The 19174-nt window shown below is 44.0% G+C and overlaps 1 protein-coding gene across 4 annotated transcripts in view; it reads left to right on the forward strand.

Moving 5' to 3' along the window:
* Positions 1-15196, forward strand: part of HIPK2 (homeodomain interacting protein kinase 2) — a 134423-nt gene extending 119227 nt beyond the window's left edge. For 2 of the 4 annotated variants that reach the window (XM_062589596.1, XM_062589614.1), the window contains exons 12-15: positions 699-980; positions 10792-11039; positions 12055-12215; positions 14042-15196. In XM_062589596.1, coding sequence (XP_062445580.1) covers positions 699-980; positions 10792-11039; positions 12055-12215; positions 14042-14509 — 1159 coding nt within the window. In that variant the 3' untranslated portion in view covers positions 14510-15196. The remainder of the gene's footprint in view (positions 1-698; positions 981-10791; positions 11040-12054; positions 12216-14041) is intronic. The other 2 variants (XM_062589604.1, XM_062589624.1) reach the window with 2 other exon arrangements.
* Positions 15197-19174: the final 3978 nt, after the last annotated feature.

Raw genomic sequence — 19174 nt, forward strand, 5'->3', positions numbered from 1 at the left:
GATTTATATCTGCTGCCTCGCATGGAAATGAAATGAAATGGAAGCAGGTTTGTGCCTTCCCATCTGGGTGCTGTAATCCATAGGACTCCGCTATCCTAGAGTATGAAACATTGGCTTGTTAATCGAAACAAAAATCTTAAACAGAAATATGAATTTTCAGCTTAAAATAAACCAGTTTTCACCATAAATATCTGTTGTTCTTCACAACAAAGTCCAAAATTACCGTTAGATTTTTCTAGCCAAATGAATAAAATAGGTATTTAGGCTAATATCTGGTCATGGTGCATCATGCAGCTCCTCAGGTATGTGAGAAAGGGATTATCATTCGAGTACTCTTTCTTCTCTGACAGCCGTACTGTGCCAGCCTGTCTGTCTTTGGTATGTCTGGGCTGTGTGACTAGACTCTACCTCCCGGCATAAACCATGCCGAGGAACTCCCAAGAGGCAGCATTTCTGATTTGGAAATTTCTGGGAAAAACAAAATTGATTTTTTTTTCCTGAAAGAAACTGTTCAGCCAATTACAGTAATGTCATGTGAAGCGTTGTGTCCTTTTAAGAGGTGACTATGACAATTCTGCAGTCTTTCCAGACCCCATAAATCAGTGTGACAGAATCAGAGGCCAGGAATCAAAAGCCATGGCAACAGGGCGACTAAGCAGCCTGAGTTTTAACCAACTAATGGCCTTTTTCATTTTCAGAAACGCATCCACCTATGAAGTTTCATCCTCTCAGTCCATCAGCTCGCCTCAGCGGTCGAAACGAGTGAAGGAAAACACCCCTCCTCGCTGCGCCATGGTGCACAACAGCCCTGCCTGCAGCACCTCCGTCACGTGTGGTTGGGGCGACGTGGCGACCAGCACCACTCGGGAGCGGCAGCGGCAGACGATAATCATTCCCGACACCCCCAGCCCCGCAGTGAGTGTCATCACTATCAGCAGCGACACAGATGAAGAGGAGGAGCAGAAGCATGCGCCCACCAGGTGAGCAGCGGCTCGGCTCTTCTGCGCCTGGATGGGAAAGAGGCAGAGGCAGAGAAATGCTGTCCCAGGAGTTAGTGCTGGATCTCAGTGCCCGGATCCTCTTTGCTTTGAGAGGACAGCTGATGGGCAGGCTAAGTTGGGGGTCCAGGTGCCATTCCCCAACACGCTGTACATTTGCGGTGTGACCTTGGAGACTGTCACAGTCTCTCTGTGCCACAGTTCTGCATCTATTAGAGGAAATAATAGTTTTCTCTACCTCACAGGACTGTTGAAAGGAGGCTTTAGAGATGTGATGGTAATGAGCCCCTTTAAGTCAGATAGCTATTTAAAACAAAGACACAAAGAAGGGCTTGGAGGGAAGGTAGTTTAAAATTGCCTTTTCTCTTTCTAAGTGATCCAAGCGTCTGCAAAGAGCATCAAATGACACCTTCTCTATGTGGCATTTTCCATTCAAAGGTCCTGAAAACACTTAACGGTTGTGTCGTAAACACTTAATAACAGAAAATACATTGCAAGGAGGCTGTTCAGATCTGATTGTATTGACAAAATATCCCTCAACTATTGTCATAAGGGGGATTAAACTGATGGCTTTTGACTGACTCTGCAGAGAGGCATAGATAAGGCTATAAAGACTGTGGTGACTGAGCTTGCTCCTCAGAGAATTAACTCGCCCAAGTCAGAGTGAGGAGCGAGGCACAGGACAGCTGCCATTGCTGATCATGTGCTGTGGATGAGAGAGGACTTCATTCTCCAAGGCTGTCTATTCAGCACCTTTCATCACATACGTGCACTCTAGGCTTCCCATCTGATGTCAGTCACAAGATGTCACTCTGTTTCATAAGTTGTGGAGAAGAAGCCTTGCAAACAGCTGAATAATTATACCACCTTTAAACTGGTAACTGAGCTGGGAATCTTCTAACTTATCCTTCTAATATTGTCAGGAGATAATTATGGCTTCTTTTCTTTTTTGTTTAGGACATGGTTCATGGTTCATGGCAGGTTTTCCTTTAATCATTGGAAATATCTCTCTGTATCTCTGCATCTCTGAGCTGTGGTGATAAGTGGAACACTGAAAATGTGCGCAGAACAGATGAGATGCATTTGGCCTCAAGGAGCTACAAATCTGTAAAGAGGAACCGTACAATTCAGGCTGTAATTTCCAAATTCCTCCTGCTAGCGACCTGAGTTTTTCATTCCCTTTTCCCCTACCAGTGAACTCAGTTGAGGCAGTAAGAGCTCAGTGCCTCTCAAATTCAAGCTTACCGTGGAAGGAACCATTATAAGGTGCACTGATCCGGGGACAATGTAACATACTCACTTAAAATAAATAAATAAATAAATAGTTGCAGTATTTTTGGTGTCCCAGTAGAAAGTATATTTCCAGAAAGGGCTGAATAAAGGTCAAAGTAGGAGTCAGATGAATTAGAAAAAAAGGAGTCCCACCTGTTCTTATGGTAGAAGAAGGACAGAAGAGACATTGAAAATTAAGGCTGTGAGGCTGGGCAACATGAAGATGGCAGGTTTCGCAAGGGTAAGGGGAGCTATTTGCAAGCATGTTTACCCACTGATGGTGCTGGTGCCAGGCTTCAGGAAACTTATGTGCAAGTGCTTTTACTTACTGCCTGCATATTATCTTGGCCTGAAGAGGGGCGAGGGGAAGAGCTGTGATCCTGCAGCCACTTTAGCCGACAGTTCTCTTCTCAGCCTCAACTTTGCTGCCATCTGACCAGTATCTTCACTTAGCATCTCTCTGGGGAGACAGACGGAACAAAGTTCTGGGAAATGGAAATGAAGTTGGGAGTTTGGGGTATTTAACTGTTTGGGCAAGGTTTGCAGAGGGGTTAGCAAAGTAGTCCCAGGAGGCAGACTTATATAAACAAACTGTCTTTCATGTGACTAAAGCATATTCAGGACACGTTCCTGCCTGGGATCAGATCCCTGGCTACTTTTTATATCCACATGGTGTATCTATACAGAGTGCCAGGACTACAGCATTCCTGGAAGGCCAAAGCTTAAATGCTAGATTTAATTTCTAAGCAATGTAGAGACATTTTTCATGGACGCAGCCTGTTCTAAGGCACATTTTGGAATTCCAGAATGAGTTAGATTATCTGTGTATATATAACCAGAGTGAGTGGCGAATTAGGGACAGAGACACAAATGGACAACAGCATGTCCAAAATGAGAATTTTTGGTTAAAGTCTCAGGGAGAGTAAAATTAATTTGTTCAGAGACTTTTGACCTGGACAGACTTAAGGCCAGATTCTCAGCTGGTGTAAAAGCGTGTAGCTTTGAGCCAAAGCAGCCGCATCAGCGTTTAATACCAACGAACTTGGCCCCTGCCAGAGAAGAGGATTTTTCGGTTGAAAGTGTGTCACATTTAGGAAAGTACCTCTTAGTTTTCTTACTCATAGATTTTTTGGTCTCCAAGAAAAATGGGAGTAACAATGAAGTATATGCTTTAGTGTAACCAGTACCCGAATGTTCAGGATCTGCAACTGAGGCTAAAATGAGCCTGTGCAAAGAATGCAGTCTCACCCATATTTATGCAAATACTGCCCTATTGGGCAATAGCTGTGGTGTGGGAGTGAAAAGTAAGGAATAACTTAAAACTCACTGTTGATGACATCCTGACAATGTTAGCTTTTTCTGGGTCAGAATACAGAAATAGTATTCTTGATAGATCAATCAAAATTTACTGCCTGATCTCATGCCATTGATACCAGCGGTATCTTTGCATTAGCTTCCTTAAGTTGGATCAGCTCCTGGATTTGCTGCAAGACTTCCTTCTGTTACTTTCTGTGAGACTAGACGTTTCTCTTTGACCTGTGAGACTAGCATTTTTTATTGCACGGATTGCTCGGTGAAGAGAGATTATAGCTACCTGTGCTTGTGAGAAGGAGATCCTTCAACAATATCAGAGTTCATAAATCTCACTAAAAAAGCCTGGAAATCCTGATACAGTAAGATACCTCTAGTGCAGTGAAGGAGATCCACAGTTTGGATTTATTCTGACAGAAAAGCCTTTTTACTAGAGCAGCAGAGATAGCTTTTCTAGTACAGGTCATGTAACATTTTTATTGGTGAAAGAAAAATCTGAAGAATCCTGTGTGATACGGGCCAAGGTTTCCTTTTACCTAATGAAAACTGCAGATGTTAAGGGAGATGCTTATGAGCGCACCGGCTGATGCAGACAGGGCTCCAGCACTTTTCTCCTTCTTACTTGCGTGTGTTTTGCACTGCCATGGCTGTAGCTTGCTGTAACCTTTTTAAAATTGATAGTCATCTAAAAGTGGTGAGGTCCTGCTTTCTCAGGAGCAGCCGGGGAGCTCTGCAAGGTGGGCTGGGGGTGGGGGACCTGCTCCAAGCCTTATCCAAGGGGGCCACCTGCTGGGCCCCAGTCCCAGCAGCCGGGGGCAAAAGGGCCGAGGAGGGACCGTGGGCAGCTTCAACAGGGACTGTCTTCGGAGATGTGGTTAGTGTTTTTCAGGGCCCAGATTTTTCCTTAGAACCATCAGCTTGTCAAAACTGAGGCTTTTTGCAAGGTGCGTGGAGATTTTACGGTAACAACTCTGACACGGTGAAATCTAAGGAAGTTTCAAAATTGCGAAGAAGTCTGGTTTGACTTTTCCTTTTAAGGGAGGAAAGTATTTTTAAGGGGAAGATTTGTATTTTCTGATTCTTTTTTTTTTTCCTTTCATAATGTAAGAAAATAGTAGGAAAAACAGGTTTTTAAACAGTCAAAATAAAACCAGAACATTTTGGCTGAATGAAACCGTTCTTACCTTTCTAATGTCCACAAAGTTTTCCATTTGACATTTTGTCCTGTAGAAAGTAGAAAAAAAGGTACATATACAAACCACTAAAAGTGGACAGGAAATGATTTCATGACTTATCAGCAGTGGATTATTAGATTATTAGATTATTAGACTCTCAGTTCAGTCTCCTTTACAAAGAGATTCTGCAGGCCAAAGAGATGCACTGCTGTGCTGTAAAGTAATACTCTGAATGTTATTTATTCTGGAAAGAAGACTTTGGGTCTAGCTGTTAGCCATAAAGAACTTAGGAGAATAAAAACAGAGCACAGGCCTGACAGTTTTCTTATAAATGTATTCCTTGATTTTTCTATCAAAGTACTCTAGTAAGAAAGTCGAGCAGATAGACAGACAGACTAACAGTGCAACTGCAGTTGCAATAATCAGAGCAAATACCGGTAACTGGTCAGTTGGTTAAGTACTCCCTAGCCTGCACCTTCACATGGAACAGTGGTTTAAATAGAAATCTTCCCTTGATTAAATATTTCTGAAGCTAAGAAGTGGTGAAAAATAAAGTAGCAACTCAGATGCAGGATGGAGAGGCACAGGTGCCTGTTGGGATGACTAAATTGTGGATAAGGGGGAGGGAGGGAGGAAGAGAATGTGTGTGTGCTCCCGTGGCACCACGCACACGCCTCTGGCAGGAGGATGTTCCCACATGCTGCCAAGGCCAGCGTGGCTGAGCCCGGCCAGATGGAGGAGTGGAAAGGATGCCAGTGGAGGCAACTGTTGTCTGTATGACTCTCCATCCCGAGCAACAAGTGCAACAACCAAGAAAAACATGACTGTTTCCTTGAAGTAAAGCAATGATGGCCTTGAGGTAGGTGTTTGAGATGAGAAAGGACAGTGCTTCTGCCCCAAAGAGGCAGGAGAGCTTCCTGCTTCCCTGCTGTCTGCTATATCCCTGCCGGCATCTTAAATATCACCCCTCCAGCTTGGCTCCTCATGGGATCCTCACAGTAATCACTGACTCTCTGGGCAAGAAAGACTGACTGCAGCTGTCACTAACTGCCTCATTGGCCATCTTCACTAGCACAAAATTCTTGCTTGCTTTTTTCTTTTTTTTTAAAGATGATAAAATATACAGTGAAGTCTCTGTGTGAGTCTTAACTTTTTTTTTAGAGCGTGAGCTGATGCAAGTAGTTATTCACCTTGTTCACGTCGTGCTGCAGTGGTGGTGGAAGCTACATCAGAGGACATTCCTCTTATATGAGGAAATTGCTGGCAGGCTCAAACCAGGTGTTTTGCTGAAGATCTGCCCGTTTGCAGATACGTTTTGTGGGGAGGGGGATAAAAATACCATTTGTAATTCTCCTTTGACATCTAGTCTATTGTGGCAATGTTATGTTGTACATAGTACAGTCACTGTGCATAGCAATGCATTGACTAACCACAGTCAGCTGATTAAAAGGGTAAGATTGCTGTCCTCCATCTTCCAAAGACACACCAGCATACAACTAATACTTGAAATAAACAGAGGTAGACAGTAGCTCCGTCAGCAAACCTTGAGCAGCAGGACCTTTCCAACCTGCTAAGCAGTTGTCTGTATGAGATGCAAACCCCTACAGCATATGCTATATAGTCTAATAAAGTGCCCTTGGTGTAGTATTTGATGAATTTTTATTCCCATCACAAACACTGCAGTTCTGCAGAATTCACAAAGAAGGGGGAGAGCGGCTTAGCAGCTTTGGTTAGAGGTTGACCTTAAGGGAGAGGGATATGTTCTCAACCCTGAGCTACGCACGGCATAAGGTTTCAGTGTGAAGAGACAGATTGCAGTCGTAGTGTGAGTTTTTGTTGGCTGACTCTATACTTTCTCAGAATAGGTGGTTTATTCTGAAGCAACAAACTCAAAAGTGTGCATCTGATGGTGTTTTCAGAGACCTGGGATGTAATTCTTGTGATGCGCTGCCGCGCTAACGTACAGTAATGCATGCACACCGGTTGAAAGGCACATAAGTAGAAATTATCTCCTCTTAAGTTGCTTTGTTTTACAAGTGATCTTGTCTCTGTCCTTGTCCTTAGTTGTATAGTTGGTTTCAAAGTTATTGAAACAACTAATTCTGACCTTCTTTTTCTTCTTTTCTTTCTCCTCATTGTGCTTCTTGATGTCTGTCCTCCACACCTCCTTAATAGTACCTTGAATGGCCACCCTAGGTTCTTGGCTTGTGCCTGTGCGCAAAGTATCTTGCCGTTCCTCCCACAGATTTCCCTTGGAAATCTTGCCTTGCAGTGGGGAATGGGAACCCACATCTTTCTCTCCTCTGTGCTCTCACGAGGCCGATAAAAGTCCGCCTCTGAGAGGCGCCCGTGGGTGTTCAAGGGCACGGCTGTGCCCCGCGTTGCCACGTCGGACAGACAAGAATTGTTTTGTGTCTGAGTTTGAGAACAAGCTCTTCAGGACAGGGCTGGGGAATGGGAATGGGCTGCAGCTCATAAATAAAGAATAAGTTTACAAAGCAGTGCTTTTTTTTCCAGCTGGTATTTTGAAAGGGAGGACATAGCTCCAGCCACGAAGGGTTAAAAAGTCTTCCTGACTTACTGCTTTTCAGTTTGTGTAGATGAATTTGATGCCACTTTGGCAATCTTCCCCCTTGCCTCCCCGGGAGAATTAAGATACACCTACCCACATAACGCGGGCAGGCACACAAGCTGACCAGGAGTGCATGCCTACTCTACAATACTAAATCACATCTGCTGCTGCTACTGAGCTTGCAGGAGGGAAAGCAATTACCTGGGCTGCAGCAGACTTAATAGGACGGGGGCAAGACTTTTTCGTAATATTTTTCTGTGTAAGCACAAACATCCCCAAAAGCTGTGCCTGAGTTATGGGAATGCAGAGAGCTTGCTGAGTGGGCAAGCGCGGTGTCAACAGGCGAAAGCTCTCGGTCCTGATAGTTTGTGAGCAGGGAAGTCCGTACGTCAGCCTGGACCCCCCACAGATAACTTGCTTTACTGCAAGGCGAGGAGAGCAGCGAGGGAGCTGGAATGAGGACAGTTGCTGGCTGGCTAGAGAGCGTGGAGAAGGGGGAATGCTAGCTCTTCTGGATTGAATTTTCAAAAGCCCCCATTTCGGCACAACGTGTAACTTTAAGCCTATGAATCAACTGATTTTCAGCATGAGTTGGGCCTTTGATGCTTTTGAAATCCCCACCCTTAATCTCTCAGGCAGGCTGTGGTACAGCAGGTGCCTAGCTCTAAGCGTGTGAATAGTCCCAATTGACTTCTCTGTGTTCTCTAACATTAACTGCAGTTGTTACCTTTCCTAAAGAAAAAAGAAAAAAAAAAAGAAGAAGAAGAAGAAGAAGAAGAAAAAGACTCCATCTGCTTTCAGTGGGACTGCTCACGCGCTTGAAATGATGCAGCCTGCTGAATCAAGAGGCTAATCGCTTAGGCCCTAATCCTGCAAATATTTACCCACGTGCTTTAGCTCTGTTGCTGGGAATAGTCCAGCTGACTTCAGTGGAACAACACTTATTAGTAGTGCTAAGCACTTGTGTGAGGGCTAGCAGGACCACAGCTCAGGTCCTTCTCAGTTTCCCATCTATAAAATGAGTTTAATATCCTGCCTGGATCCCTTTCTCCTGAAGGGTTTGGGGTTTGAGTCATTTATTTGTTTAACTTAACAAATTTGTTTGATTTTCTTTTTGTAACCAATGAGCTATAACGTTTTGAATGAGACTCTGTGTGATCCCTGCTTTGACAATCCCTCAAACGAATTGGTGAAAAATGTGCCCATTCTAAAACAATAATAAGTAGCTCAGATCTTACAGAAAAATAACTGTCCAGCCTTGCAGCTCAGCCTTTCCTATGTCAAGTATCAGCCAAGAGCAGGAATCTCCAGTTCCGCAGCTAAGCCCCTTGTGTAAGGGGCTGTAAAAGAAACAGCTAGAACCTTATCAGTTGTCAAAACACTGTTCAGTGATTCGAGTTTTCTTTATAAAATGTAGTAACTGTCAGAGATAGGGAATATATATCTCCTCCCTTCTAGCAGCCAAGGGTAGCTGCAAAGGCCAAGTAGTGTGGATATTCATAAATGTGTGATTACAGGCATTTCTACTGAAGGAGAGAGGAACGCTGATGTAATATTAGTCATTTTTATTGGCTATTTTATTTTCATTTTTTTTATCACCCTATCCAAACTGCTACATCTTTCTTCCAACGTATTGTCCATCTAAGATACACTGTTGTTCTTTTCCTTTCTAATCCGGCGCGCTCTGCCTCCTTGCAGAGCGCTGCAGTACAGAGTTTCGCCACCGTATGCCCTTTCCCCATCCGGAAGATCCCTGCTCCTGCAAGGATTGCATTCCGCTTCCCGGCTCCTGTGCAGTAGCTTTGTCCCTAACAGCTTGCGCCGCTTCTCTGTTGCCTCTGTTTCAAGTGGCAACGCTTTAGGACAAGAGGGGCCTCTCAGCGTGTGTTTTTTCACAGTGCCGAGAACAACAAGGCCTTTTACCCTCTTCAGGGCCCCGAGGGTGCTGTGGCGCTAGCCCCGGAGAAGTCTGGGTGCTGGGAACTTGTTTGTGAGTGCAGCACCCTGATGCATTATTTACCAGCAAAGATAGCTTTTCAGGCCCAAGTCCTGGGAGTGAGCTGATGCGTTGCAGCTTGCAAACGCTGGGGGAGAGGCTTGTGCACAGTGGCGCTGAAGTGAACCCACCAGTGCTCCTTTTAGCGCTGTGAGAAGTAAATAAGGAAAAACGTGTCCTTGAAAGCAGACTGCTCCTGGTGCATGCTCCACTTGCTTCTTTTCCCTGGGGAAGAAGCATTGCTGCGAGCAGCCAGCGAACTGCCCTGCCGCGAACCAAGAGCAGAGTAACTGGCTCGACTCCAGACTGGACGTGTCAGAGAGAGAGAACGGAGATGAGGCTTCATGGGAAAGGGATCTCCCTCTTTTTAAAGTGTGTACTCAGGAAGTTAAGAGATGTATTCCTTTCGCTCCCTGGCATTTCTGCTCCTGTTGGGGCTGTTTCTACCATTAAGCCTAATTACTTAGCTTTTTATGTGCTATCCATTTCTTTTCATCATTTTAAAAACTTCAGTTGCCATAACAACATAATGCAATCAGTGAAACATAGCAGCTATTTTCTGTAGTCAAGGTCTGTGCACTGTCAAGGATGTGAGCCATTTAAGCAAATCTTCACCATCCCCCTTCCTCCCTCCTCTTTTTTGCTCTCTTTTTCTCTCTAAACAAGCTCATAACAGGAAGGAGAAACCATCAGGAATAATTAGACACAATAGCAGAGCAAATCCCAATTGTGCTCATGCAGTCTAGTCTAATGAACTTCTAGCACTAATCTTGGAAGTGTTGATATTCCTTTTTAATCACTTCTTTGATGTCATAGATAGATTAGCTACAGCAGGACCTTGGTAATTCACTCTAGAGTTGGGAGACCCATTGCTTACTCAGAGGAAGGAAAGAAAACCAAAAGATTCTATGTGGCAATGCATACTTTGCTCATTTTTTCTTCATTCATTCCTCAGTTTCAAACATTTCTTGAAAATATATGCACATTATACTATATTAGTAAATAGAATGGAGTATATTTTGTAAATTCATAGGATTTAATCATGAAAATTTGTAGCATCTATTATTAAATCATTGCTGGAAGGCTGGGAGAAACCGCCACATTTTTGTGTGGGTGGTGAGACTTGCAACAAAGCATAGTATAACTGCTGGGCCTCTACTGCACACATATATAAAAAGCAGTCTGAAAATAAATCTGGCAGTCTGGTTCAGTGCTATTCTAAGCAGTGTGAATATAAGATCTATCCACAATGCCTTACTCACTCCTTGACCTCCATGAAGGCTTTCCTGGAATAGCAACGAGTGAGTTCTGAAGCCTAGGATTTGGCTTAAACAGCCTTTATCTGGCAAAGGACTTAAGGGTATGCTCTAGCTTTACAAAGCTAGCCGGTCAGGAACAGAGTCTTCTGGTGGCTTCTGAAATGATCATTTTCCATTCACTCTTTCCTGTTGTATGCTTGTGTTTCAGCACTTTGTCCAAGCAAAGGAAGAACGTCATCAGCTGTGTCACTGTGCATGATTCCCCCTACTCTGACTCCTCCAGCAACAACAGCCCTTACACAGTGCAACAGCGTGCAGGGCAGAACAACGGGAACACCTACGACACCAAAGGGGTTCCAGAGACTCACTGCAGTGGGAACCCCCGAACGATCATCGTGCCACCACTGAAAACCCAGGCCAGTGAGGTGTTGGTAGAGTGCGATAGCCTGGCACCAGGTAAATTGCACCTCTTCCGTCAAGAAAATTAGTAAGAAATAAATGATTTATCTTGGAAGAATCTCATTGTTCGGTTTCATTTTGTTTGTTTGTTTGTTTTGTTTTCCAAAGAAACCGTGCTCCTGCCCTTCTCTCAAGTGGCACATCTGTTCTTGGGAGCTGTATTGCATTATTAATGTACTCTGGTACACTCAGGAGCCACGGGGGCAAGTGTCATTCCCAGTTACTTCTGTAATAATCCAAGAACAGAATGAACCCTCTAGTTCAGCATTTGACATAAAAGGCTCCCAAATGCAAGTGTGAACCTTTCCTGCTGTGCCTTTCCATAGGTTTATTTTAATATGGGTAAAAGATTGAAAACACATGTGCATTTTCATCAAAACCTTTTTTTCATTTCTGGGGAAAACATTTCCCTGGGATCTTCATTATTGGACTGATGAGGTTTGCTCATCCAGAGCCTCTGCAATTATAGGTAGTATCTTATTTTGAGAAGGGGCTTATGGCAAAGGTTTGGCCTGATGCAATTAGCTTTCAGCTACTTGGCAGTACTTTGGTTTGACACAGTCTTGGTGAACACGAAGGTTCAGGGGGTGCGCTCCCCACTAGCGACTCCTCCCTCCCTGCCTACTCATGGTGAGGTCAGCTGAGCCAGAGCCTTTTTGTGCTGTGCACACTATAATTTCCTGCCTCGCTCTGGGATTTGTACCAGCATCTTACAGTTCTCCTGGCAGAGCAGTTCCTGACGCTTCTGAAGGATTTGTAAAGCCTTCTCCAGGACCAGTTTGGGGTCCAGATATCAGGTTTATGTGGCTGCCTCTAGGCTAACAGGCTGGCCCATGTTTATGAGACACTGTTGTGGTATTTCTGTTAATTAAGAGAGACCATTTTCTTATCCTGCTTCTGTTGTATGTCTCCTCCCAAAAGGCACACTGGAGGAGATTCAGTGAGGAAAAGGTAGGGTGATCAATTAAAGAATGTGATGTAAGCTACAAATGTGTTTCCTTTCCTGGCACAGTCACCACCAGTCACCACTCATCCTCCTACAAGTCCAAGTCCTCCAGCACCGTGACCTCCACCAGCGGTCACTCTTCAGGGAGCTCGTCTGGAGCCGTTGCCTATAGGCAGCAGCGACCAGGAGCACATTTCCAGCAGCAGCAGCCTCTTAATCTAAGCCAGGTAAGTAAACCTAGATAGAGAGATTTTGATGGTGCATCGTCAAGACATAACCCACTGCTACACCAGCGTAGGCTGTTCCAGCCTAATAATAGTTGGGCCTTGTGTGGAGTTTGATCAGCTTGTTTTAACTTTACTGCAGATCTTGATCCTCTAGTTCAGGCAGGAGAGGCAGTGCTGATCCCACTCCTGAGGGGGCTGGCAGTACACTTACAGTGTATTTTGAAGTCGGACGATCCAACAGCATGAGTGGGAATAATGCAAAAGATGCTGCGGCCCAGATACAAAGGAGTGGAACAGAACCATGTAGGAAGGTCTGAATTCTCCCTAGTTACATATGACTGTGAGAAGAGTATCTTTAAAGGGAAAGGAATATACCGGTCTGGCTGCAGGATTGGGAGAGGTCCCCAGTCAGATGTGACAAGGAAAAGCTCAGCCTCTATACATATACATAATCTGTCGTCAAGTAATGAGTTTGATCTATTCCATGATAAAGCTGTATGGAGATCTAGACAAATCCCACTACTTGACAGCATGCGGTTCTCAAGATGTTTCCTAGTCTGTGATTGAAACACCCGGGGGGTCCCTAGGAGCTTCAGTAAATAATGTCCTTTTCACATACTGCACCTGGGGCCCGTCTCTCTCTGAGGTGAGGTAATGGGAGTACAGAATTTACAGCAAAGCTATCAACATTTCAGGAAAAGAAAGTCTGGAAAGCTCCAAGAACAATATGGGTTCAAATCCAGAGCTGAATGTAAGCAGAACTGGTTAAAAAATAAAAATCTTTGGGGGAAAGGGAGGGTGAATGCCCCTTCTTCCTCAAAATTCAGTTGAAGTGGAAAAAAATTAAACTCAATTGAAATAAAAGTGAAAATAGAGGAAGCAGGTGAGATGCTGTTTCTAACATGAGAGAGGAGGTGGCTTCTGCATTTTAGACCACAGTGACGGCACAGGCAGTACTTAGGAGGAGGATGAAAAGTTTTGGAAAAATACAAGGAAATAATATGGAACATTGTCCTTCTTGTCCTTCCTGTCTTCTAATTCCTGTTTTATTGGTTATTTAATATCCTGACTACACCATAATTACAAATCACTGAGAAAACTCTTTGACACTATTGTGCAATGCAGTGAAAAAAAAAAAAAAAAAGAAAGAAAAAAAAGAAAAGAAAAAAAACCCAACAACTTAGAAAATCTCTGGAAAAGAACATCATTCCTCTCCTGTTGCAAGAAGTTGCCTGTGAACAAGTAGTCAGAGCTGATTACAGGGTACCAGGCACCTTCAGGAACTGATCAGACTGAGGTTTATGTCTTTAAAAGTTATTTTACTAACCAAGGAAATGATAAAAGCAGAGACCAAAACTGAACAAAAATACATTGCTGGTTCCAGGAATAATTAGTTAACTTCATTCCTTTGAGCTCTCAGTGCAGCATATTGCCTCAGCAGTGAGTTCACTGACAAAAGCCGTGTGTTGTCTTGTGTACCTGGACTTGTGGAAAATGTTCTCCAGACCCAGGCAGCTGTGGTTGTGTCTTCATGGTAGCTATGTCAGCTGATCGTGGCTCGAAGTGGGGGACTGTGCTGTCCTCGTGGGGGACTGTGCTGTCCTCCTGGGGGCCGTTTTGATGAATGCGTGAAACTACAGGGCCATCCTAGGACTGGGAGGGACCCTCTGCCATCCCCTATTTCCAAGGGAAGATTGTGGTGATGCTGAGGGAAGGGAGTTTCCTGAGGCCGCCTTGGTTTCCAAGGGAGGCTCCCAGGCACCACCAAAGATGTAAAGCCATCTCTTGTCTTGTAACTGCCTTTGACTCTTGCTGTCTTTATCCAGGCCCAGCAGCACATCACGACCGATCGCACAGGGAGTCACCGGAGACAGCAAGCCTACATCACTCCAACGATAGCTCAGGCCCCGTACTCTTTCCCGCACAATAGTCCCAGCCATGGTACAGTTCATCCTCACTTGGCCGCGGCTGCCGCTGCTCACCTGCCCACCCAACCCCACCTCTACACATACACCGCCCCCGCTGCACTGGGCTCCACGGGCACCGTTGCTCACCTGGTGGCCTCCCAAGGGTCTGCACGGCATGCTGTGCAGCACACCACCTACCCCGCCAGCATCGTCCACCAGGTCCCTGTCAGCATGGGCCCGCGTGTTTTGCCCTCACCCACCATCCACCCGAGTCAATACCAGGCTCAGTTTGCCCATCAGACCTATATCAGTGCTTCTCCAGCCTCCACAGTCTACACTGGATACCCACTGAGCCCCACCAAGGTCAACCAGTACCCTTACATCTAAACACTGGAATAAGGAGCAAGAGACACACCCGTCATGAGGGAGTGAGGCGGCTGCTTTTGTACTGAAGAACATGACAAACTAACAATGCAATGGGAGGCTCACATGAAACTTGAATGAAGGAGACTTTAAGGAAGAAACGAGAAAGAGGAAAAAAGGGGGAGAACCAATTCTACACTTTTTATTTAAAAAAAAGAAAATGGAAAAAACAGAAAAAATATAAAACAAAACCACAAAAAACAACCATTCTGCACCAAACTAGAGAGAGAGAGAGAAGCAGAAGGGCCCTCCAGTGGGGTCCTGTGTTTTGAAGAACTTCACCAATAGACTTTTAAAGGTTATTTTCATCCAATAGTGAGCTACATTTAGAAATTTGTTGTCCAGAACACCTAAAATGAAATTCATTAGGTTTTTAATCCAATAGGTATATGGTTTAGGGATTTATCCAGAATTTCAAAGGGTTTATGCCCCATCTTTGCAGTGGTCTCTGTGTATCTCAAAACATATATGAGATTTTGAGTCTTTTGTGGAAATAGGAAGTGGGTAAGGGAGGCTGGTGGAGAAGAGGAAGATGTTGTCCCAGTGCTCTAACGTCCGATCTAATGCTAATGCAACTAAACATACATGGGCAAAACAAAACAGAGAGCATTGGTCGAGATCAGAAGCAATGGGGTTGTTTTCCCTGTCCTTGAATACACTGGATAAATCCCTGAGAAATGCTATTCCTAAACAAGATCTCTAATAATATTTGTTGGGTTTCGGTTTCATTTTATTTTCTTTGGAAATTTTCCTTTTAATCCCTAGCTGTTTTAGTATAGGAGGAGACATTTTAGCTGGCCCCTGATAGAATGTAGCACTATACAGGTCATACACCCTTTTTACTATTTTATGTTGAACTTCAACGATACCAATAGACTATTCCTCAATGTGATTGCACAAAGAAAAGTGATATAACATAGGCATGTAACAAATGTGATTGTCCAGGTATGTGTGTGTGTGTGTGTGTGTGTGTGTGCGTGCGTGCAGATGCTGCCTTCTCTCTGTGGTGTGTTCCTCAGCACAGCCATTACAACTGTCACAGTCTTAGTTTTACATCATTCCCTCGTAGTGCCTTACCGAACTACAGATGCGGTTTAAGGGTTTACTTCCACTGGTACTCCTAGAAACTGACTGAGGCTAGTCGGAATTTAATCTCAGCTCTTTTTCTTTTGGGGTTGTTATTGCTGATTTTCTTCTTCTGGTGGTGTTTTGGGTTTTTTTCCCCTCATGTTGTCAATCTTAGCTCACTTGGCAAGGTGTTGGGGACGCTGGTAGGGGTTGGAAGTGCGTACGTCTGGGTGTTTTGTCTAGCACTGTATGGGCTGGAAGTGACCGGACTGGTTGTGAGACCCAGTGTGATTTCCAAAGGGTGTAAGGATTTGCTTGTGGCTTGGTCTGTTTCTTTCCTATTGAAATACCAGGTTTCTTCCTGGGAAAATGAATTCTCATTCTGTTGTTTGCTAACACTCTCCAGGGAGAAGAAGGATAAATTCCTCCCATCTTTGCTTTAGAAGTATCCAGCCTGTCAAGTTGTCCTGGTTGCATGTGTGAAACGGGAACAAAACTTTAGACCGTGAAAGGGGGGAACACTAGTCATTGCCAACATCTCTCACTACATCCATCAGAGGGAGGGGGTAGAGAAGGAAGTGTATTGGGTGTCCAACAGTAAGCATGAGAAAATCCAGTTGAGAGAGTCAATCTCAGGTTTCTTAAGTGAAAAGAGAGTATTTTAAGACATTGGGCCATACCCACTGCAACATAGTTGTGACAATATCAGATTCCATAGCTCCCCTCTTAACTACTTTGTGAAAGATTTCCTGCTGTGGTAGAGTCCCCTTGAAGTAGGGAACACACCGTTACTGCGGCTCCTCCACGCCAAAGGAATGCTAAGCACTCTTGCTTTCAGCAGGTTTCTAACAGGAGCCTTTTTCTACAGTTGGATGTGGTTAGGAGGGAAGTTCTGCTGATAACAGCAGTTGCACTATTGCATTGATATTCAGACATGTCCCTAGAGTACCCATGTGTATGGATGGGCTTGGAAGGAAGGAGAGAAAAGAGTTTGATAGAAAGTTTCTGTGAAAGCTGAAGTCCACATGGCTGCTCAGTTCCACTATACATTTCCTTGTAACTAGAGCATGAAGTATTTTAAGTATTTTACAAGATGCTGGAAAATACCAGGTTCACTGCCAGAGTGACAAGGGATGCATTCCCTGGGTGGCAGTAGGGAAGAGGGTTCTCTCAGGTGGGAAGAGCTGACAAAAAGACAAGCACAAGTGTATTGCCTTGTGTTGAGTGCTTGCCTGACCTGGAAGAAGAAGGGATTCTGCTATGTATAGATGGTTCAGCAAGAGTATTGTCTTCTGGCAAACCACCCAAGAGCCTCTGTGGTTGCCAGCTCTGATTCCTGGGCTATCCTTGCACAGTTTTCTTTTCCTGTTTGTCCTTCATTCCAGCTCAATATACTGTCGATGAAGATGTGACCTCCCAGCAGTCTATGCACCTTACTCCCTTCCTTTGAAAAGACAATACTTCCCATTTAATCTAAGGCAGGAAAGTAATTTCTCATTTTCTTGATGAAGTTCTGTTGCATTCCTCTCCTGTCCCATCAGTTCAGGAATGAGAGCATCATGCTGCTTGTATCATGAAAAGGAAAATTAATGTTATTTTATTGTATGGTTGTTGTGATTATGATTATTATTATTTTATTATTATATTTTACTCTGGGTTTTAATTGCACACGCATTCCTTAATCTTTGTGTTATTTTTTTCTCTTAGTATTATTGTTACTGTTGTTAATTTTATTACTCACCATCAGTGGCATCGGAAGGGTTGCTTTGTTTGTGAAAACTGCAGGAGGAAGGGGAAACAAGATTGTCCTGAAAATGAAAACTCTGCCAATAACCTAGGAGGAGTGGGGCCACTATGCAAGAGCAGTTACAGCCCTGAAGGGTCTGAAGTTATCTTCCATGTCACATCTGCATTTCAGGACAAGTCCAGAAATGTTCATTCAGAGGCCAAAACCAAGCAGCAGATGATAACATAATTATCTCTCAGGAGGGCTGGATTAAAGGCAGGTAAGGACCCTGGTGCCTTAGGATCCAGCTCACCATCACTTTGTTTGATAGGTCATTTTCATGAGATCTACTTGTGCTCCAGGCCATGCTTATTTGACCCTTTTGATTAATCCAAGGCCACACTAAGTGTTAGGGGTTCCGTTTTCCTAAAGAGGAAAGCAAATAGATAGTTCTCCAAAGACAGGAATACCTGAGGAGCCCCAATGGAATGAGGCTCTCAGTCTGGGCACTGGGAAAACAGCACTGACACTCAGAGAAGGCATTAGCTAGTTAAAATGCAGCCACAAAAAGAGCAGGGTTCCTCTCCTGTTCTTCCACTCTCTGTAGAGATTAATGATGTGTCCTTAGGGCCAGGATTCTTGGCTTTTTTTTTTTTTTTTTTTTTTTTTTTTTTTTTTTGTCCTTGATGTAGATTCTCCCTTTTTTATTATTATTTGTTGTGGAATTTTATTAAGCTATTCTAGTTTCTAGAATTTAGGTACTTATGTTTTCACTTGTATCACCTGCTGTTAGAATGGGGGAGGGAAGCAATGACTGAATTTAAACTCCACAAAAAAATGAGACTTCAGCAGAGACTTAATGTTAATCATGCACTTCAGTACTTTGGTAAAAAAAGAATAGATTTAAACACTTCAAGTTAATTACTTGTTTATGTGCTTCTCTGGCTTAGGACCATCAAAGCATGGAAGGTTGTAATCTCAATCATATTAATATTTGAGTTGAATTTATTGTGTTTTCTCCATGTATGCCTCTGAACTGCTCTTCAACTGAGGTTTGAATTTGATTTGGGGCGGGGGGGAGAGTTTGGCAGTAGAACTGGTAGAAGGGCACACACTGGCAGTGCAAAAGGATGCATTATGTGTCAGAGGAAACTGCTGTTTGTGTTCTCCGTGCTTGAGTCACTATCTGCCAGCTGCAGCTCTGGCATGGTCAGATGACTGCGGCAACAGGACGCTGTGGTTGCAAGAGGTGGACAATGTAGCTACTAAACTGCTTTGATGTTGGAATGCTAAGTGAGAGCAGTGTTTTCTAGTGGGCATGGGGGAAGTGAACACCATCTCCTCCCTCACTTCTGCATGAAGACATAGTATGGAAAAGTGTAATTCTGTTAGCAACGTGGGAAACTGGACCATATTAGCAGAAGAACTAAAAACGTAGCATGCTTTTGGTGCCGCATATATAGTAACAGCCAGCTTGTTGTTTGCAAAGTCCTTTGGAGAAGAAATGGAATAGGTGTGTTTGGGTTGGGTTGGTGTTCTTTGTGTGTGTGGAGTAAACTGCATGGAAACCTGGGAGAGGAAGTGAATGTTTAGATACTGGAAGTTTTGTGGGTGGCTTGTGGCTGGCACAGTGAAAAAGTGGCCCCTTTTCTCATCATCTTGTCTTGCGTTCTTCTCACGTGGGAAGCAGAAAGACATGTGGACATCACCACTCCTTAGAGGTGGATGTTCAAACTACAGCTGTGAAACCAGAATATAGAAGAGAGTGGAAAAAAATAAGTAACATGAGCTGAATGGAAGAACTGAATGGAAGTATTTCTCACTGGAGACTGGGT

Source organism: Rhea pennata, chromosome 1 (genome assembly GCF_028389875.1).
Source record: "Rhea pennata isolate bPtePen1 chromosome 1, bPtePen1.pri, whole genome shotgun sequence".
NCBI lineage: Eukaryota > Metazoa > Chordata > Aves > Rheiformes > Rheidae > Rhea > Rhea pennata.